This window comes from Sander lucioperca, chromosome 11, assembly GCF_008315115.2.
Source record: "Sander lucioperca isolate FBNREF2018 chromosome 11, SLUC_FBN_1.2, whole genome shotgun sequence".
NCBI classification, from domain to species: domain Eukaryota; kingdom Metazoa; phylum Chordata; class Actinopteri; order Perciformes; family Percidae; genus Sander; species Sander lucioperca.
Window position 1 is genome coordinate 8,049,243 of NC_050183.1, and position 17,607 is coordinate 8,066,849.

General features: G+C 42.7%; 1 protein-coding gene across 2 annotated transcripts in view; it reads left to right on the forward strand.

Moving 5' to 3' along the window:
- si:ch1073-396h14.1 (disintegrin and metalloproteinase domain-containing protein 10) overlaps positions 1–17,607 on the forward strand; it is a 59,579-nt gene that overhangs the window by 31,856 nt on the left and 10,116 nt on the right. The window contains exons 13-16 of one of the 2 annotated variants that reach the window (XR_004106240.2): positions 5,506–5,605; positions 5,974–6,194; positions 13,499–14,194; positions 17,548–17,554. Coding sequence is in view for 1 of the 2 variants with exons in the window: in XM_031307051.2 (XP_031162911.1) it covers positions 5,506–5,605; positions 5,974–6,194; positions 13,499–13,603 (426 nt within the window). In the remaining variant the exon portion in view is untranslated. Of the gene's footprint in view, positions 1–5,505; positions 5,606–5,973; positions 6,195–13,498; positions 14,422–17,547; positions 17,555–17,607 lie in introns of those variants that run through there. The other variant, XM_031307051.2, reaches the window with a different exon arrangement.

The window sequence follows — 17,607 nt, forward strand, 5'->3', positions numbered from 1 at the left end:
AAAGTTAATTGAGTGTTTCCTAATAATATTGCCTAGAGGAAGCATATATAAGGAGAATAGAATTGGTCCAAGCACTGAGCCTTGAGGAACGCCATGGTTAATTTTAGCGTAATTGGAGGGTTTATTGTTAACATTAACAAATTGCGATCGATCAGAAAAATAGGACTTAAACCAGTTTAGTGCGATTCCTTTAATGCCAACTAAATGTTCCAGTCTCTGTAAGAGGATGGTATGGTCAATAGTATCGAATGCAGCACTAAGATCTAATAAGACAAGTACGGAGACAAGTCCTTTGTCTGAAGCAGTTAGAAGGTCGTTAGTAATTTTCACCAGTGCCGTCTCTGTGCTATGATGCTTTCTAAATCCTGACTGAAAGTCCTCAAATAAGCTATTGCTATGTAGAAAATCACATAACTGATTAGCGACTACTTTCTCAAGGATCTTGGAGAGAAAGGGAAGGTTAGATATAGGTCTATAGTTGGCTTAGACCTCAGGATCGAGGGTGGGTTTTTTCAGTAGAGGTTTTATCACAGCTACTTTAAATGACTGCGGTACATAACCTGTCAATAAAGACATATTTATCATGTCTAGTAATGAAGTGTTAACCATGGGTAACGCTTCTTTAAGTAGCCTCGTTGGGATGGGGTCCAAGAGACAGGTAGATGGCTTAGCTGAAGAGACCTTTAACATTAATTGTTGAGGGTTTATAGGATAAAAGCAATCTAAGTATATGTCAGGTCTAGTCGTTCTTTCTAGCAGTCTGTCAGTTAAAGGTGACCCATTAGAGGTTGGGGGCAAGAGGTGATGAATAGTATCTCTAATTGTTATAATTTTATCGTTAAAGAAACTCATGAAGTCATCACTACTCAGAGCTATAGGAATAGATGGCTCAATAGAGCTGTGGCTATCTTTCAGCCTGGCTACAGTGCTGAAAAGAAACCTTGGGTTGTTCTTATTTTCTTCTATTAGTGATGAATAGTAGTCTGATCTGGCCTTTCTTAGGGTCTTCCTATAGGTTTTCAGACTGTCTTGCCAGTCTAAACGAGATTCTTCCAGTTTGGTGGAACGCCATTTACTTTCAAGTTTGCACGAGATTTGCTTTAATTTACGAGTTTGGGAGTTATACCAAGGCGCTAGTTTCCTTTGCTTCATCGTCTTCTTTTTAAGGGGAGCAACAGAGTCTAAAGTAGTCCGTAGGCAGGCCGTAGCACCGTCTACGAAATTATCAATTTCAGAGGGACTAAAGTTTACATAAAGATCCTCTGTTATATTACGGCACGGTAATGAGTTTAGTGCTGTTGGAATATCTTCCTTGAATTTAGCTATAGCACTGTCAGATAGGCTTCTAGTGTAGAAGCTTTTATCTAATTTCGTATAATCGGGTAGTAAGAATTCGAAAGTTATTAAGAAGTGGTCTGATAATAAAGGATTTTGCGGGAATACTATTACGTCTTCAATTTTGATGCCATATGCCAGCACAAGGTCAAGGGTGTGGTTAAAACAGTGCGTGGCCTCATGCACACTCTGACTGAAACCAATTGAGTCTAGTAGTGAGTTGAAAGCAGTACTAAGGCTATTGCTGTCAACGTCCACATGGATATTAAAATCACCTACAATAAGTACTTTGTCTGATTTTAGGACTACACATGATAAAAACTCTGAGAATTCAGATAAAAATTCAGAATATGGACCTGGTGCTCGGTAGACAACAACAAATATAATAGGCTGTACTGTTTTCCATGTTGGATGCTGAAGATTAAGAACAAGATTTTCAAAAGAGTTATAATTTAGTTTAGGTTTAGGATTAATTAACAGGTTTGAGTCAAATATGGCTGCAACTCCCCCTCCTCGGCCTGAGCCTCTAGAAATTTGAGTATTAATATGAGTGGGAGGAGTGGCTTCATTTAGACTGACATACTCTTCATGGCCCAGCCATGTTTCAGTTAGACAGAATAGATCAATTTGATTATCGGATATCAATTCGTTTACTAGTATTGCTTTAGAAGACAGAGATCTGATATTTAGTAGACCGCATCTAATTTTCCTATCCTGTTCTATCATTGCAGTGGTAGTTGTAATTCCAATTAGGTTGTTAAGTATTGCCCCTCTTTTGGTTACCTGTGATTTAACTGATCTGAGTCGAGTTACAGACACTGTCTCGTTTTTTGGGGCAGGTTGTGGCTGACGTGAACTGGATGCTAAATTGACTATGTTTGCAGTCAACTTCTTATTACTTAGGGGATTCAACACTTTGTATGGTCTATTGTTGATTATAACTGGAATAGTACTAGTACTACATGTTACCCTGCAGAAAACATTTTCAGATTCATTCACTTGTAAAGTGCCATTAGGATCAATACCTGGGGGGCATGAATCTGTGATATTTTCAACAGAATGTCAATAATTTAATCCCTATTCAAGTTAATGGCGCCGGCGGAGGTCTCTAGTGTGCCTGCTCTATGGGCAGTACAATGCGGAAGCAGTTACAATCATCCAGGTAATTTTTGTCTTCATAAAGGCTTTATGCATCATTGAGCAACTCTCATAGGAATGAACGGGGCTCCGCCTCGAACGCTGTATCAAGTTCTTATAATACATCCATGGGAGGGATGGGACAAACCAATCCAGGACTATCACCCAGGAGACCGCTGTTTGAGTAAAACCCAAACTCAACATTGACTTATTTTAACTTACAACATAACCTACCTAAGTTAAATTTGTAATGTACTTAACTGTCACATACGTAAGTTACGTAACAAACCCAAATCACGATCTACAACCAAACAAAGTAGTTTTGTTGCCTAAACCTAACCATATCCTGCACGTTGAAATTAAGCCAAAGTGTTACCCAGAGCCTAAAACACGACACCAAGGAGTCCTGACTAAGCGGCCATTTGTGATGAGAATGTGTTGGCCTGGAGCAATAAGAAAAATATATTTAAATGTAATCTGCATTCAAATATGTTTTGCTAAAATGTTAAGTATACTGTAACGAGGAGTGGAGCAGGTGGACCCAAACGCAGGAGACTGCAGGCAACAGGAAGTTGAAGAACTAACTATTTATCAAGGTTTGTGCAGGCAGCGCTGAACTGATAACTAACTGAAAGACAAAAAAACAGACTGAAAAACAGAAGAAAACCAAGAATTTTACAAAGACTGAACTGAAAACCAGACTTGAATACAAACTGACAAATGAAGTGCAGGTGGAGAGATGATTGGAGAGGGTGAGGGGAACAAGGTGATTAGGCAGGAGAACAGGCAAGGAGCTGATTGGCTGGGGAAAACTCTGGGAGAAGGGACGGACTAACAAGGCTGATTCAGAGCAGGTGTGTAGATAGGCAAAGGAGGGAAAGGCAGCACAGGAACAAAAACACAGCAAACAGAAACCCCAGAACTCAATCCAGTCTTCACAAAAAGTCTGAGGACTGTGACATATACATGATGTGCAGTTAAAGAGCATCTTAACAACAGCTAAAAGTCTCTTTTTATCTCCAATGGTTTCACTTTTCAGCCTGCTGCAGTGATGTAGAACTGTACTATCGGGTGTGTCAGTACACCATGACATCACTGTTGGGTGTGGTTACAGCAACAAACATCCATTGCTGATTCTGCATGTGGTCACAGGTGAATAGGGTTGGGCATCAAGAACCGATTCCTACTTGGAATCGTTTAAAAAATTACGATTCCAGTAGAATCGTTTCTTTATTGGAATCGTTTGGAATCGTTTAGAGGATTTGGTTTCAAATCCGATCATCGCTTCCCAATTTAATATGCGCAAGTTTTGGTTTCCGAAGCGACCAGGCGCTTGTTGTGTTGCAGCCTTGGAACACAGTAAGCAGCGCTCTAGTCTGGCTTTATTTTACATTGAAAAAGCCCTGTAAAACTGCAAACCACCATTGAATCAAAATACAACTTTCCTCTTATTTGTGAAAATAAACATGTGACTCGTTTCAACTCCACCCCTCAAAGAACCGGAATCAAGAAGAAGAAGAATCAAAAGGAAGAATCGGAATTGGAATCAGAATCGTTAAAATCCAAACGATGCCCAACCCTACAGGTGAAACATGAACCTTTCAACCAGAAAGGGTAGTGAAACACTGCATTTCAGGCTAATATAAAGTCAATTTTTTATAAGGTTTACAATAATTAAAATACCATATATCTTGGTTTATTAGTTAGAAATAAGTTCTTGCTATTCATAGGTTATTGTTTATATGCTATTGTGAAACTGATTCAGTGCCATGTGAAGGGTTTCCTGTTTATTTATCAGCTAACATTTTGTTAAAAATCTTCTGGAATCAAGTAGAGGCTTCACTGTTAAAACACAGCATTACTAAGAAAAGACCTCTAATTCATTTCACCACCAGACAACAGTGTGTGACTCCATAAAAGTTTTATCTTGAACAGATTTCCTTTATTGTTAAACGTTCTCTGGTGATAGTCCTCTTAGCAAGAGAGGCGAGGGATTTATTTCAGCTGTGTTTTGGATATATTACTCTCCAGATGGGCAAAGTGTGCTAACCCCTGATTACCTCATCCACAAACATGGAACATAACAACTGGAAAAGTGAAGACATGTTAGCATGCAAGAAAAAGGATCCAAAAATGACAGTGGAGTTTCAGTTATTGTGTTCAAATGAATCATAAATTATTTCAGCTGACTCACTTTCAGCAGAAGGCTCAAATCCTTCTTAGAATCAAATGAACAGAAAACAGGAAAGCTGACTCCCTCTGTACAAATAAAACGTCCAGAATGTGTTCCCAGTCTAGGTAAATAATATAATAATATATAATTGTTCAGAGGATTGCAAAATAAACAAACAATGATATCATATTAGGAAACATAAGGAAAAAACATTGTCTGATTAACACCTTAAAGAGTAACTTAAAGAGATTCAGATTTGTGGAAGTGGGGTTGTATGAGGCTACTTGTCCATAGTCATAGTCATAGGATTCACTCAGGTGAATCCGAACTAACCCTTTAACACCAAAGTCACTCAATAACACAAACTAACTAACCCATTGAGGAAGCGGTAGACTAGCAACTTGTTCAGCAAGGTAAAATTACAGTTTTAGGAGTCTGGTGGCTTTTAAGAGAGAATCGATGGATAGGCTTCAGTTCCCCATCAGAAAGGGGAAAATATTCTAAATATAGCCTACACTTAAACTGATATTGATTTTTTTAGCTGTCTAAAATGCGTTAGGTGTGCCGACTGCCATCTACTGTAGATAATATAATACAGTGACTATGGATAAAGTACCTCATACAACCCCACATCAAAAAAATCCAAACTATCCCTTTAACACTAGGCTAAAAAGCAGTGTTTCACTATATCTCTGGTCCAAAGTTTCAAGTTGGTTTTACCTGCATGTGGTCAGAAGTGTGCTTTGTTGCACCTCTAACCACACTCAACATTGATGTCACGGTTTAAGCTTAATTTCCTCAGCTTCATCTAGACCCAGGGATGTCTAAACTTAACAATGTGTCTCTGGTTCTCTCTGCAGGTCTGTGCGGAGTCCGTGTGTGTGAAGCACAGTCTGCAGCAGTGTAACTGTCCAGGAGACTCCTTGAAGGAGAAATGCCACATGTGCTGCCAGCAGCCTGGTAACTAGCCAATATGTCCTCTACTGTACTACTGAGGAATGTGTTTACACTTTGTGTCCCAACATGTCAGCCTGTGTCAATTTGTACTGAGGTTTACTTTTTCCATTACATGCCCTCAAAACTATCACAAGAGACAACATCTGACATAATGGTCCATGTACAAAGTATAACATGAAGTTTGGTATCTGAGTTTCAAAGGCAATTCTTCTCAATCTTTTGAATTACTTTTGTTTTTGTGTTTCTTTTTGCAGAAAAATATACAACCAAAGTCAGAATGTTTAAATTATATATATAGTGGCTTTAAGTACATATATGATATGTACGTATTATGGTATATTTTAATGTTATTTTCTCTGTACCAATGGCAGATAAGCCTGAGACGTGTGCTAGCACCACCTCCTCCGTGCTATCCCGTCACTTTCAAAAGAAGGCATTGCCGTTGGTTGGCGGAGCTCCGTGCTCAGGGAACCGAGGATACTGCGACAAACTCCATGTGTGTCGTCTGCTGGATGCAGACGGCCCCATCGCAAGACTGAAAAACTCATTTCTCAAATTCGAGGACTTTGATGACATAGCAGAGTGGATGAAGGTGAAGGTTTCCTATGATTAGTTTGATAACACATACATAAGATAACAGCACATGTGAAATGATGGAGGGTGTCACAGTAAAGGTAATGAACAGCTAATATGGATGTCATCACGTGAGTGAAACTAAAGGCCCTGACACACCAACCCGATTATCGGCCGTCGGACAGTCTGGCGAGGTCAGTGACTCGAGTCTGTTCGGTGTGTTCCGTGCTGTCGTCAGTCGGAGGAGCCATCGGCCTTCATTGGGCCGATTTGACTTGTTGAATCGGAAGGCAGGCAGTCGGATTCAATGGCCAATCTGATTGGTGGAGCGCTAACCCGGAAATGACGAGCGGGATGAGCCTGACTAACGCCTCTTAAACTGACTGTCGATCTGAAATGAAGACAGATTCAGATATTTCTCGCTTAAAATGTTTTCAGAAACACGTTTTGGTGAACTATCATCGTAAAATATGAGATCGTATTCCAAACGAAGCCGCCATTATGGCAGGTTGTAAAATCCGGGAGCAGCCAGACCCACGTGACACATTCGTCCAATCAGCTGCTGGTTTTCATTTTTGGGCGACAATACAGATTAGCTGTATGGAGACATATTACGTCTTGCGCATGCGCAGAACGTACGCTCAAGTCAGCGTCGCTTTAGTGTGTTCCCACGCACTTTTTTGACCAACTCAGGGAGGCAGTCAGTCGGACTGCCTTTTCTGCCGAAGGTCGGCCGTCGGGTTGGTGTGTCAGAGCCTTAAAAGCAACTGCTAAAATAAATCTCTTGAACCAATCTCCTAAAACAAGTGAAGCGTATGTAACCAATACAACAATGTATCAAATGATAACATGACATTGTGAAAGGGGGTCGTGATGAACATACAGAGAATTATCACCTGAAACTGCAGCTCCCCTGAAAAGGGTCTATCACCAGTCTCGCAAACTACACAACACACCCCCTGAGATAACTCCCTGGATTAACATACTTATTCTAAACCAAACCATCAAACATTTAACCATATGTTCCCAAACCTAACCAAGTAGTTTTTGTGCGTAAACCTAACCAAACTGCAACCATTTTGAGGGTGTATCATGTAGTGTCACCTCTCCTGGAACCATCACCTTATCGTGGTGGAGAGGTTTGTGTGTCCCTATGAACCTGAGGGCTGTGTTGTCTGGAGCTTTGTGCTCCTAGTAGGGTCTCCCAAGGCAAAGTGGTCTCAGGGGAGGGGCCAGACAAAGAATGGTTCAAAAACCCTATGAAAAAACGAGGTAGAGATGGAGTGACCCTGCCCGGAGGAAGCCCGGGGCCCCTGTCTGGAGCCAGGCCCAGATGGAGGGCCCGTCAGCGAGCGCCTGGTGGCCGGGTTTGCCACGGAGCCCGGCCGGGCACAGCCCGAAAAAGCTACGTGGCACCTCTCTCTCCAACCCATGGGCCCACCACCTGTGGGAGGAACCGCTGGGGTCGGGTGCGCTGCCACATGGGTGGCAGTGAAGGTCAGGGGCCTCGACGGACCAGACCCGGGCAGCAGACGCTGGCTCTGGGGACGTGGAACGTCACCTCTCTGTGGGGGAAGGAGCCGGAACTTGTGCGGGAGGTGGAGCGCTACCAGTTGGATCTGGTGGGGCTTACCTCTACGCACAGTCTCGGTTCTGGAACCATACTCCTGGATAGGGGTTGGACTCTTTTCTTCTCCGGAGTTGCCCAGGGTGTGAGGCGCCGGGCGGGTGTGGGGATACTCACAAGCCCCCGGCTGAGCGCCGCTACGTTGGAGTTTACCCCGGTGGACGAGAGGATCGCCTCCCTACGCCTGCGGGTTGTGGGGGGGAAAACTCTGACTGTTGTTTGTGCGTATGCACCAAACAAGAGCTCGGAGTATTCGGCCTTCTTGGAGACCTTGAATGGAGTCCTGTATGGGGCTCCAGTGGGGGACTCCATAGTTCTGCTGGGGGACTTCAACGCGCACGTGGGAAATGATGGAGACACATGGAGAGGCGTGATTGGGAGGAACGGCCTCCCTGATCTAAACCAGAGTGGTTGTTTGTTGTTGGACTTCTGTGCTAGCCATGGATTGTCTATAACGAACACCATGTTCGAACATAGGGATGCTCATAAGTGTACTTGGTACCAGAGCACCCTAGGCCAAAGGTCAATGATCGATTTTATAATCGTTTCATCTGATCTGAGGCCGTATGTTTTGAAGAGAGGGGCAGAGCTGTCAACTGATCACCATCTGGTGGTGAGTTGGGTCAGAGGGTGTGGGTAGACTCTGGACAGACCTGGTAAGCCCAAACGGGTAGTGCGGGTAAATTGGGAACGTCTGGAGGAGGCCCCTGTCCGACAGACTTTCAACTCACACCTCCGGCGGAGCTTTTTGTGCATCCCTGTGGAGGCTGGGGGCATTGAACCCGAGTGGACAATGTTCAAAGTTTCCATTGCTGAAGCTGCAGCGGGGAGCTGTGGTCTTAGGGTCTTAGGTGCCTCAAGGGGCGGTAACCCACGAACACCGTGGTGGACACCGGTGGTCAGGGAAGCCGTCCGACTGAAGAAGGAGTCTTTCCGGGATATGTTATCCCAGAGGACTCCGGAGGCAGTGGCAAGGTACCGAAGGGCCCGAAGGGCTGCAGCCTCTGCCGTGAAAGAGGCAAAGCAGCGGGTGTGGGAGAAGTTCGGAGAAGACATGGAGAAGGACTTTCGGTCGGCACCAAGGTGCTTCTGGAAAACCGTTCGCCACCTCAGGAGGGGGAAGCGGGGAACCATCCAAGCTGTGTACAGTAAGGATGGGATGCTGTTGACCTCAACTGAGGAGGTAATAGGGCGGTGGAAGGAGCACTTTGAGGAACTCCTAAATCCGACTAATACGCCCTCTATGGTAGAGGCAGAGCTGGAGGATGATGGGGGATTGTCATCAATTTCCCTGGTGGAAGTTGCTGAGGTAGTTAAACAACTCCACAGTGGCAAAGCCCCAGGGATTGATGAGATCCGTCCAGAAATGCTTAAAGCTCTGGGTGTGGAGGGGTTGTCTTGGTTGACACGCCTCTTCAACATTGCGTGGAAGTCGGGGACGGTGCCTAAGGAGTGGCAGACCGGGGTGGTGGTTCCCCTTTTCAAAAAGGGGGACCAGAGGGTGTGTGCCAATTACAGGGGTATCACACTTCTCAGCCTCCCCGGTAAAGTCTACTCCAAGGTGCTGGAAAGGAGGGTTAGGTCGATAGTCGAACCTCAGGTTGAAGAGGAACAATGCGGATTCCGTCCTGGTCGTGGAACAACGGACCAGATCTTTACTCTCGCAAGGATCCTGGAGGGAGCCTGGGAGTATGCCCAACCGGTCTACATGTGCTTTGTGGATCTGGAGAAGGCGTATGACCGGGTCCCCCGGGAGATACTGTGGGAGGTGCTGCGGGAGTATGGGGTGAGGGGGTCCCTGCTCAGGGCCATCCAATCTCTGTACGACCAAAGCGAGAGCTGTGTCCGGGTTCTCGGCAGTAAGTCGGACTCGTTTCAGGTGAGAGTTGGCCTCCACCAGGGCTGCGCTTTGTCACCAATCATGTTTGTAGTATTTATGGACAGGATATCGAGGCGTAGTCGGGGTGGAGAGGGGTTGCAGTTTGGTGAGCTGGGGATCTCATCGCTGCTTTTTGCGGATGATGTGGTCCTGATGGCATCATCGGCCTGTGACCTTCAGCACTCACTGGATCGGTTTGCAGCCGAGTGTGAAGCGGCTGGGATGAGGATCAGCACCTCTAAATCTGAGGCCATGGTTCTCAGCAGGAAATCGATGGAGTGCCTTCTCCAGGTAGGGAATGAGTCTTTACCCCAAGTGAAGGAGTTCAAGTACCTTGGGGTATTGTTCGCGAGTGAGGGGACAATGGAGCAGGAGATTGGTCGGAGAATCGGCGCAGCGGGTGCGGTATTACACTCAATTTATCGCACCGTTGTGACGAAAAGAGAGCTGAGCCAGAAGGCAAAGCTCTCAATCTACCGGTCAGTTTTCGTTCCTACCCTCACCTATGGTCATGAAGGCTGGGTCATGACCGAAAGAACGAGATCCAGGGTACAAGCGGCCGAAATGGGTTTCCTCAGGAGGGTGGCTGGTGTCTCCCTTAGAGATAGGGTGAGAAGCTCAGTCATCCGTGAGGAGCTCGGAGTAGAGCCGCTGCTCCTTCGCGTCGAAAGGAGCCAGTTGAGGTGGTTCGGGCATCTGGTAAGGATGCCCCCTGGGCGCCTCCCTAGGGAGGTGTTCCAGGCACGTCCAGCTGGGAGGAGGCCTCGGGGAAGACCCAGGACTAGGTGGAGGGATTATATCTCCAACCTGGCCTGGGAACGCCTCGGGATCCCCCAGTCGGAGCTGGTTAATGTGGCTCGGGAAAGGGAAGTTTGGGGTCCCCTGCTGGAGCTGCTACCCCCGCGACCCGTTACCGGATAAGCGGAAGAAGATGGATGGATGGATGGATCATGTAGTGTCCTTTAGTTCTGTGCACCCGCAGATAGACCTACTTGACTAGGCGCGGCTTTACGAGCTTTACACTTAATTTTTTAGCTAAATTTGTTTTGGTTCATTCTGTTTTCAAGCACTGTATGCTACCTACTCAGCACTAAAAAGCAGACAGACAAAGTTAGCGATTAGCTGGCGAACATAGTGGGGCACTTAGTAGATAAAGAGACACATATTTCCCTTAGGAGTTGGTAGTGACAAAATACTTTACTTTCTGTTTGAACACATCTTAATGAATGAAAAGTTGAATTCATAAGCACTGGAATGCACCCTTACTTAATTTGATACACTTAGGGGTTTTGCTGCTACAGCCTTGCTTGGTCTGGTATGACCAGTCTTAGTTTGCTGATTCTGTGACTCTTCTCTACTTGAGCTACCGAACACTACATTTTAGCATTTACCAGTGGCCAGTGGTTGTTGTTTAGTAAAAGTTGCATAATTTCATTTTAAAGGCACTCTGCTGAGTTTTTGATTACTAGTGGCACTGTGGAGTAATGTTACGATGAGCTAGCCTGACAAGCCAGACCCACATCAAGATGTTGGGTCTGGGAACACACCATTGGCAGGACTCAATCCGAGAGGCGGGATAAACAGTTGTCTTTCAAATTCCCTCTGCACGCAATAGGATAGCGCTACAACCAACCAGAGCAATGAAGAAGGTAGCAGAGCTAGTTGATAGATTAAACCTTTGCCGTCTGGTCGGCAAAACTCCGAACACATCTTCCTTTTTTAAGAATGACTTCAGTGCTGTTCTTTGTTCTTTTCTCAAAGAAAAGCTTAACTCCAAGTCTTCCAGAGTCGTGGTCAAAGCTGATTTGAAAGACCGCTGTTCACCAGCAGTAGCAGCAGCAGCCATCTTCTTTGTTTTCAAGTAGCAGGGAATTCACGCGGAACCGTCGTAACTTTGCCGTCATTATGTTAAAGGACAATTCCAGCGCAAAACGAACCTAGAGGTTAATAAGAGATGTGTACCCACTCGACCGTTCTCTGGGACATGTTTTCATGCTAATCGAATGTGTTTGTAGCTTGAAACAAGCTAGTGTGGACCGCTGATTAGCTTACAACGCTAGTATTCGGGGCACATGGAAAGTAAAAACGAATTGCTATTTATACCACTAAAAAGGCTCAAAATATCACCACACTTCAACGGTAGCATAATGAGGGTCCCTAAATGTTAACCGAAGCTTTGAGAAGTGTACAGACAGTTTATTAAAAAGATAGATTATAAAGACAGTCACGTTCTTGTATACAGGCGGCCGCCGTCTTGGGAACTATTGTCTTTCTAAACTATCTTTTTCACATTCATCATATTCGATTAGCATGAAAACATGTCCCAGAGAACGATCGAGTGGGTACACACGTTATTAACCCCTAGGTTTGTTTTGCGCCGGATTTGTCCTTTAAGTCTGCCCACCGACACTATACATGATGTGATTGGCCTGGCTAGCTCGCAAGCCAACAAAGAGTTGCTAGACGACCCTGGCTGCAAATTACATTTGCTGCCGCTAGGGTGCGTCTAGATTTCTAGGCTAACGATGAGCAGGTCCCTCTATAGTTTAAATTGTGCTTTACATTTAAGCTGTAACAGCTGCTGGTGATAATGCACCTTACAATGAGCAATGTGCATTTAACATGTTTGTTAAGCCATACACAATGTGAATGTAAACCAATCTGTATTTGTTAACAAAGAAAGCTTCACAGTGTTCATCTAATCAGTGTTTCAGTTGGCAGACCCTTTTAAAAGCCTAATCCTAGACTTTAAAGAGTTAAGAGTTTTACTTTCTTTAACTACTTTACTTGTTTCAAAAGAAAGTTAGTGTCTAATTGTACACATGCACACAAAAACATTTGGACATAAAGATGCTCAGCAGATGTCCTGATCAATGGTTTTCTGGTCATCAGGTCAGACACGTTTCAACATCAATTATGTGGTTGAAAAATGATTGATGTGCGCATCCTGTGAGTTGATTTCCTTCTGTAAAATGTTGTCTTGGGGACTTTTAACGATCATTTACCGTATTCTATGGCTGCGGACATTGTCTTTGTTAAAATGCAGCAGATGTTTCCCTAAGGTCACATCCTCAGCTGTCTCAGATGTTCAGCTGTCTTCATTGTTTCAGTTGTAGCTGCTTTTATGGTTCATTTCCTCATGACAGCGTGGAGAATCAGTAACACCCATTTGGGTGAAAGAGCACCTTAAGGATCAGTCATCTGTGTCACTGGAGACAGAAATTACCCCTTATTCAGGAACCATTGTGTTGTTTTACACACCTACAGCACAGTGTGTTGCTGACTTATTTTCTAATGTGGGCCTACTTAAAAATAAATCAATCATGGAGTACGAAGGTTTTGTTTTGACAAAATATATGATTATTTTATAATATGATTATTTTTAATATGAGGGTCATTCATCTCTCAAAGAGATCAATGTGAAAATTGTGCTTTACACTGAAAAATCAAACACGGAACCTAAACTTGTTCAATGTTCTTGTGTTGGGCTGCTCACAGATAACACATACAGCACATACTGTATGTGGGTAAACCTTGGGAGTTCATAGAAATGTTGGAACATGCAAACTGACATTTTGAATTTGAGCTTCAATGATTAGTCAATTAATTAGTAATTCGATTGACAGATCTGCAATGATTTGGATGATGATGGAAGTCTTTTTTTTAAAAAGAAATGATAATTAAAAAAACATTCTCTGGTTCCAGCTTCTCTGGTGATGCACAACATTTCTCTGATTAGCATGACAAAAGCCTGGTCAAGAAATACAGTCAACAGTAATCCAAACTCACATGCAATATTTTTTTCCATCCTCTGCAGGCTCATTGGTGGGCCATCCTGCTGGCTATCCTGACTCTGTCTGGAGTGATGGGCTGCACCGTCTGCCTCTGCAGCCTTAGACTGGACACCACTGACATGGAGTGATCTCTGACTTTTGGTCCCTGTCACCTCAGGGAATAAAAGAATTGCCATGACAGCACAAACACATTCATTAGGATTCATTTACCTGGGAGTGTCAAGTGTCAAGGTCACATTGAAGAGATTCAACTTTTTTCCATCCACAAACAGTGTGTGATCTGCAGGTGACCCGTGAAGACACTCACCACTGCTCAATGCCTCTCAGGCATGCAGTGAGAGGTGTAGTTTTGACTAATTGATATCTTTGTATGCCATTATCCATTTGCCATTTTCTTTTCCTTGTGTCACATGTCTGTTCACATTTCAACAAGTGGCAAGAGTCTCCTGTGATGCATGTGTTGTGGAAAACACCGCTGTTGCTGCCAACTGTGGGCCAGTCAACCCCCGTTTGAGGCCACATAGCATCATACACCTACAGCGAATGAAAGCCACCCGTCCCTGCAAAGACTGATCGGACTCTCGTTTTTCCCTGCAGTGTCCTTGCTGTTGTGTTTGAACTTTCGGCTAACTTTAGACTTGTTGACTATCCAGCTTTCCCTCACAGTGAAACGTTATCCATTTTAATATTGTCATAGTGAGAGTGAGTGAGATAAACAAGTGGAAAGGTCCTTCGGCCTAAAGCTTACAAAGCTAATAAGTTAATAAAGTGACCATAAACATGTTTGTCATCTCAAAGAGTAGTCATTTACTATTTATGATTTGCAGTGGTGATTCACTTAGTGAGGGATGTCTAAAGTTTGTATTTGACAGTTATAGATACAAATTACTTTTGTAATTAAAGGTTAAAATTTTGCATGAAAAAAGCACGTTTGTTTTTTGTCACATTTCAGATGTCCATGAGATGATAGCAGTTTTATCAAAGAGAGATGGTTTCATTGTTGCAGGCCAAATAGGTTATATCATCCAATATTTTACAAAAACAATAGAAAGATTAGAGAAAGTAAACAAAATGAACGATGGTTTCACATCTTCAAGGACATGACGAAATCACAGAGCTTATTTTGTGTAATTTAACAATTCCCAGAACTTTATTATCAAAAACAGATGTGAGAGTTTAAATTGTTAAAAATGTTTTGATCACACAGTTTTTGTACTGATAATACACAATAAAAAGAATAAAACAACCTTGAGCTGGTAAGTATGAGCGATAGCAATGGAACAATTCCATAGACTTAAGTGCTGCTTTTGATCCAGTCGGCCACAACATCCTTATTAACAGTCTGCAGAAGTTTGTTGGCCCCTCTGGCTCAGTTTTAGATTGTTTTATGACTTATCTGTCTGGGAGAGAGTATTTTGTCTCCCTTGGTGACCACTCCTCGGCTAAAACTAGCATAACATGTGGGGTTCCTCAAGGTTCTATTCTTGGACCTGTGTAGTTTAGTCTTTATATGCTGCCACTGGGAAATATCAGAAAACACAGGATTCGTTTTCATAGCTATGCCGAAGATACACAACTCTACATTTCCCAATGACATCTGCCGTCTTGATAGTGCATTGATCACATCATCTTTTGCATGTTACATAACTTTTTGCAATTGAACAAAGATAAGACAGAGGTTTTAATTATTGGAGCAAACGCCCAGAGAGAGAAACTGTGCAATAATTTAAAATCCTTGGCACAATATGCCAAGCCCCAAGCAAAGAATTCTGGTGTGCTTCTAGACCTTGATTTGATTTTGAATCTCACATCAGGTATCTCACTAAAACAGCCTTTTATCACCTTAGAAATATTGTTAAAGTGCAGCCGTTTATCTCACAGGCAGATACTGAGAGACTCATGCATGCTTTCATCATCATCAGGCTTAATTACTGCCATGCTCTCCTTTCTAGTGTCAAATGCACTAGCGCCTGAATACCTGTCGAACATGCTCTCAACATACTGTATGCTTGCCCTAGATCACTCAGGTCCTCTGACACTGGCCTTTTAGTTGTTGCCTGGGTGAGGACAATTATTACGGGGAGGCAACATTTTGTGTCTATGGTCCTTGTCTCTGGAATAGCCTGCCAGAGAAGCTGAGAGTATCAATCTGTAATACCTTTAAAAGGAACATTAACACTTACCTTTTCAGTTTAGCATTCTCTTTATCTTTAAATATTATTAATCTTTAATTTATTACCATTATATTACTGTATTTCCCTTGTATTGTTGTATTGTAGTTCCATGACTGAGTAAGTTTATTATCATTTTTTCACTGTCACAACCGTAAAATAAAAGTCAGACTTAGGGTGACCTTCCAGATTGCACTTTTGGTTTATTAAAGAATTTATACAGTACAGTGAATATTCACAAATATGTACAAAAGATTATAGAAATGCACATTTTACAGATTAAATTAATCCATAGATAAAAAAAAATATAAGTGTTCCATACTATCATCTATGGTATTTACAAAACTGTACAAGTAACTTGGTTTAGCAATCTCTTCCCCTGTTTTCAGTGCAAAAGTAAAACATTTCCACTTTTTTAAAGTATGTGGAAATGAAGTCACAATGATTACAGTACCGATCTCTAAAGATGCCTTTATATTATCTCACATTGACTACTGTAACGCACTTTTCTCCTCACTTAGTATGTCTGCTCTGGATTGTCTTCAGTCAATCCAGAATGCTGCTGCAAGGCTACTTACTCGGTCAAATAGACAATCTCACATTACCCTGGTAATTAAGTCCTATCACAGGCTTCCTCTTGCATAAATGATTCAGTTTAAAATGATCACATTTACATACAGAGTACTGCACGGTCAGGCTCCGGCATGTTTGGTTGACCGGTATGCACCTGGTCTACACTTTCAATATTGTTCTGTAATACTGATTGTGTTCTCACTCTGTATTGTGTGTCTTGTGTAATGCTACTTTAAAGCATTTTCTGACTTATGTCTATGAAAAGCTCTTTATAAATACATTTTACTTACTTACTTCAAGAGCCATGGTTTAAATATCGCTCACAGAACTGGTACGAGAATGTAATTATGAATAAAAAAGCATTAGTCAAGATTTGAAAGGTCAGATTCACAGAAGAAACTGCAGTGAAGAGAGACTCATGATTGACAGTACAACAAAAGGACACCATTGATATTAACTGTGCTATCTACCTCATACTGAGCATTACGTACCTCATAAAACTTAAATAGAACTATGGTAGACAAATTGTCAGGTGCTTCTTTGAGGTAACATAATCAAAGTAACACCTTGCAGAGAGATAGCAGTAAAACAGAGTGTTTAAAACCACTTTTGAATGTTCAGATGTGTCAGTAAAAGTTCATAAAATAACAATAATAAAGCACACTGAGGTGAAAAACAGCAGCTAAGTTAAAACAAGTTCAATTTGCAACAGCTTAATTCTGGTGACTGTAAGGCACACTGTTACAGGTCCAGCAGTCACGAATAGTGCTGTGAGCCACAGTGGTGAATGCTCTGTTAGTTAGATAATACATAAAGGTCAATCAACTGTACCCTATTGCATAAAACACCTTAAGAAATTCATCTAAACGGTTATTTTCCATAGTGTCTGCCGACTTCCATGGACACAGAGAGGACATTATTCTCCACAGCTGTGGCGATAATCATATTTTTGAAGTATTTTACACAATAGAACTATCACAGTCAATCCACCTCGTATGGTTCACTTTAGATACAAAACATGCACCAAAGACGACGGCATTTACTTTTTTGCGCACCAATGAAGTTACAGTTAAAAGGTCCAATATGTAATATATTTACTGTAATAAATCCCAAAATGACCCCAATGCGTCATCAGATATTAAGGAAACATGCTAAGTTGAAATACTGACAACAATGCTAATGCCAGTATATTCTCCTTTTGAAATTTCCATTCCGTGACAGAATTTCTGTTTGTGTTTTGGCCTGTGTGTTGTTATTAACTGCCCAGTTTGACAGCCAGGCCGGGTTGCCAGATCTACCTATAAAAACATAAACCCAACGCGCTACAGCTGTAACGTTAGTACAGCCATGAAAGCAGCAAACAAATGAACAGGATCAAAGGAGATAGA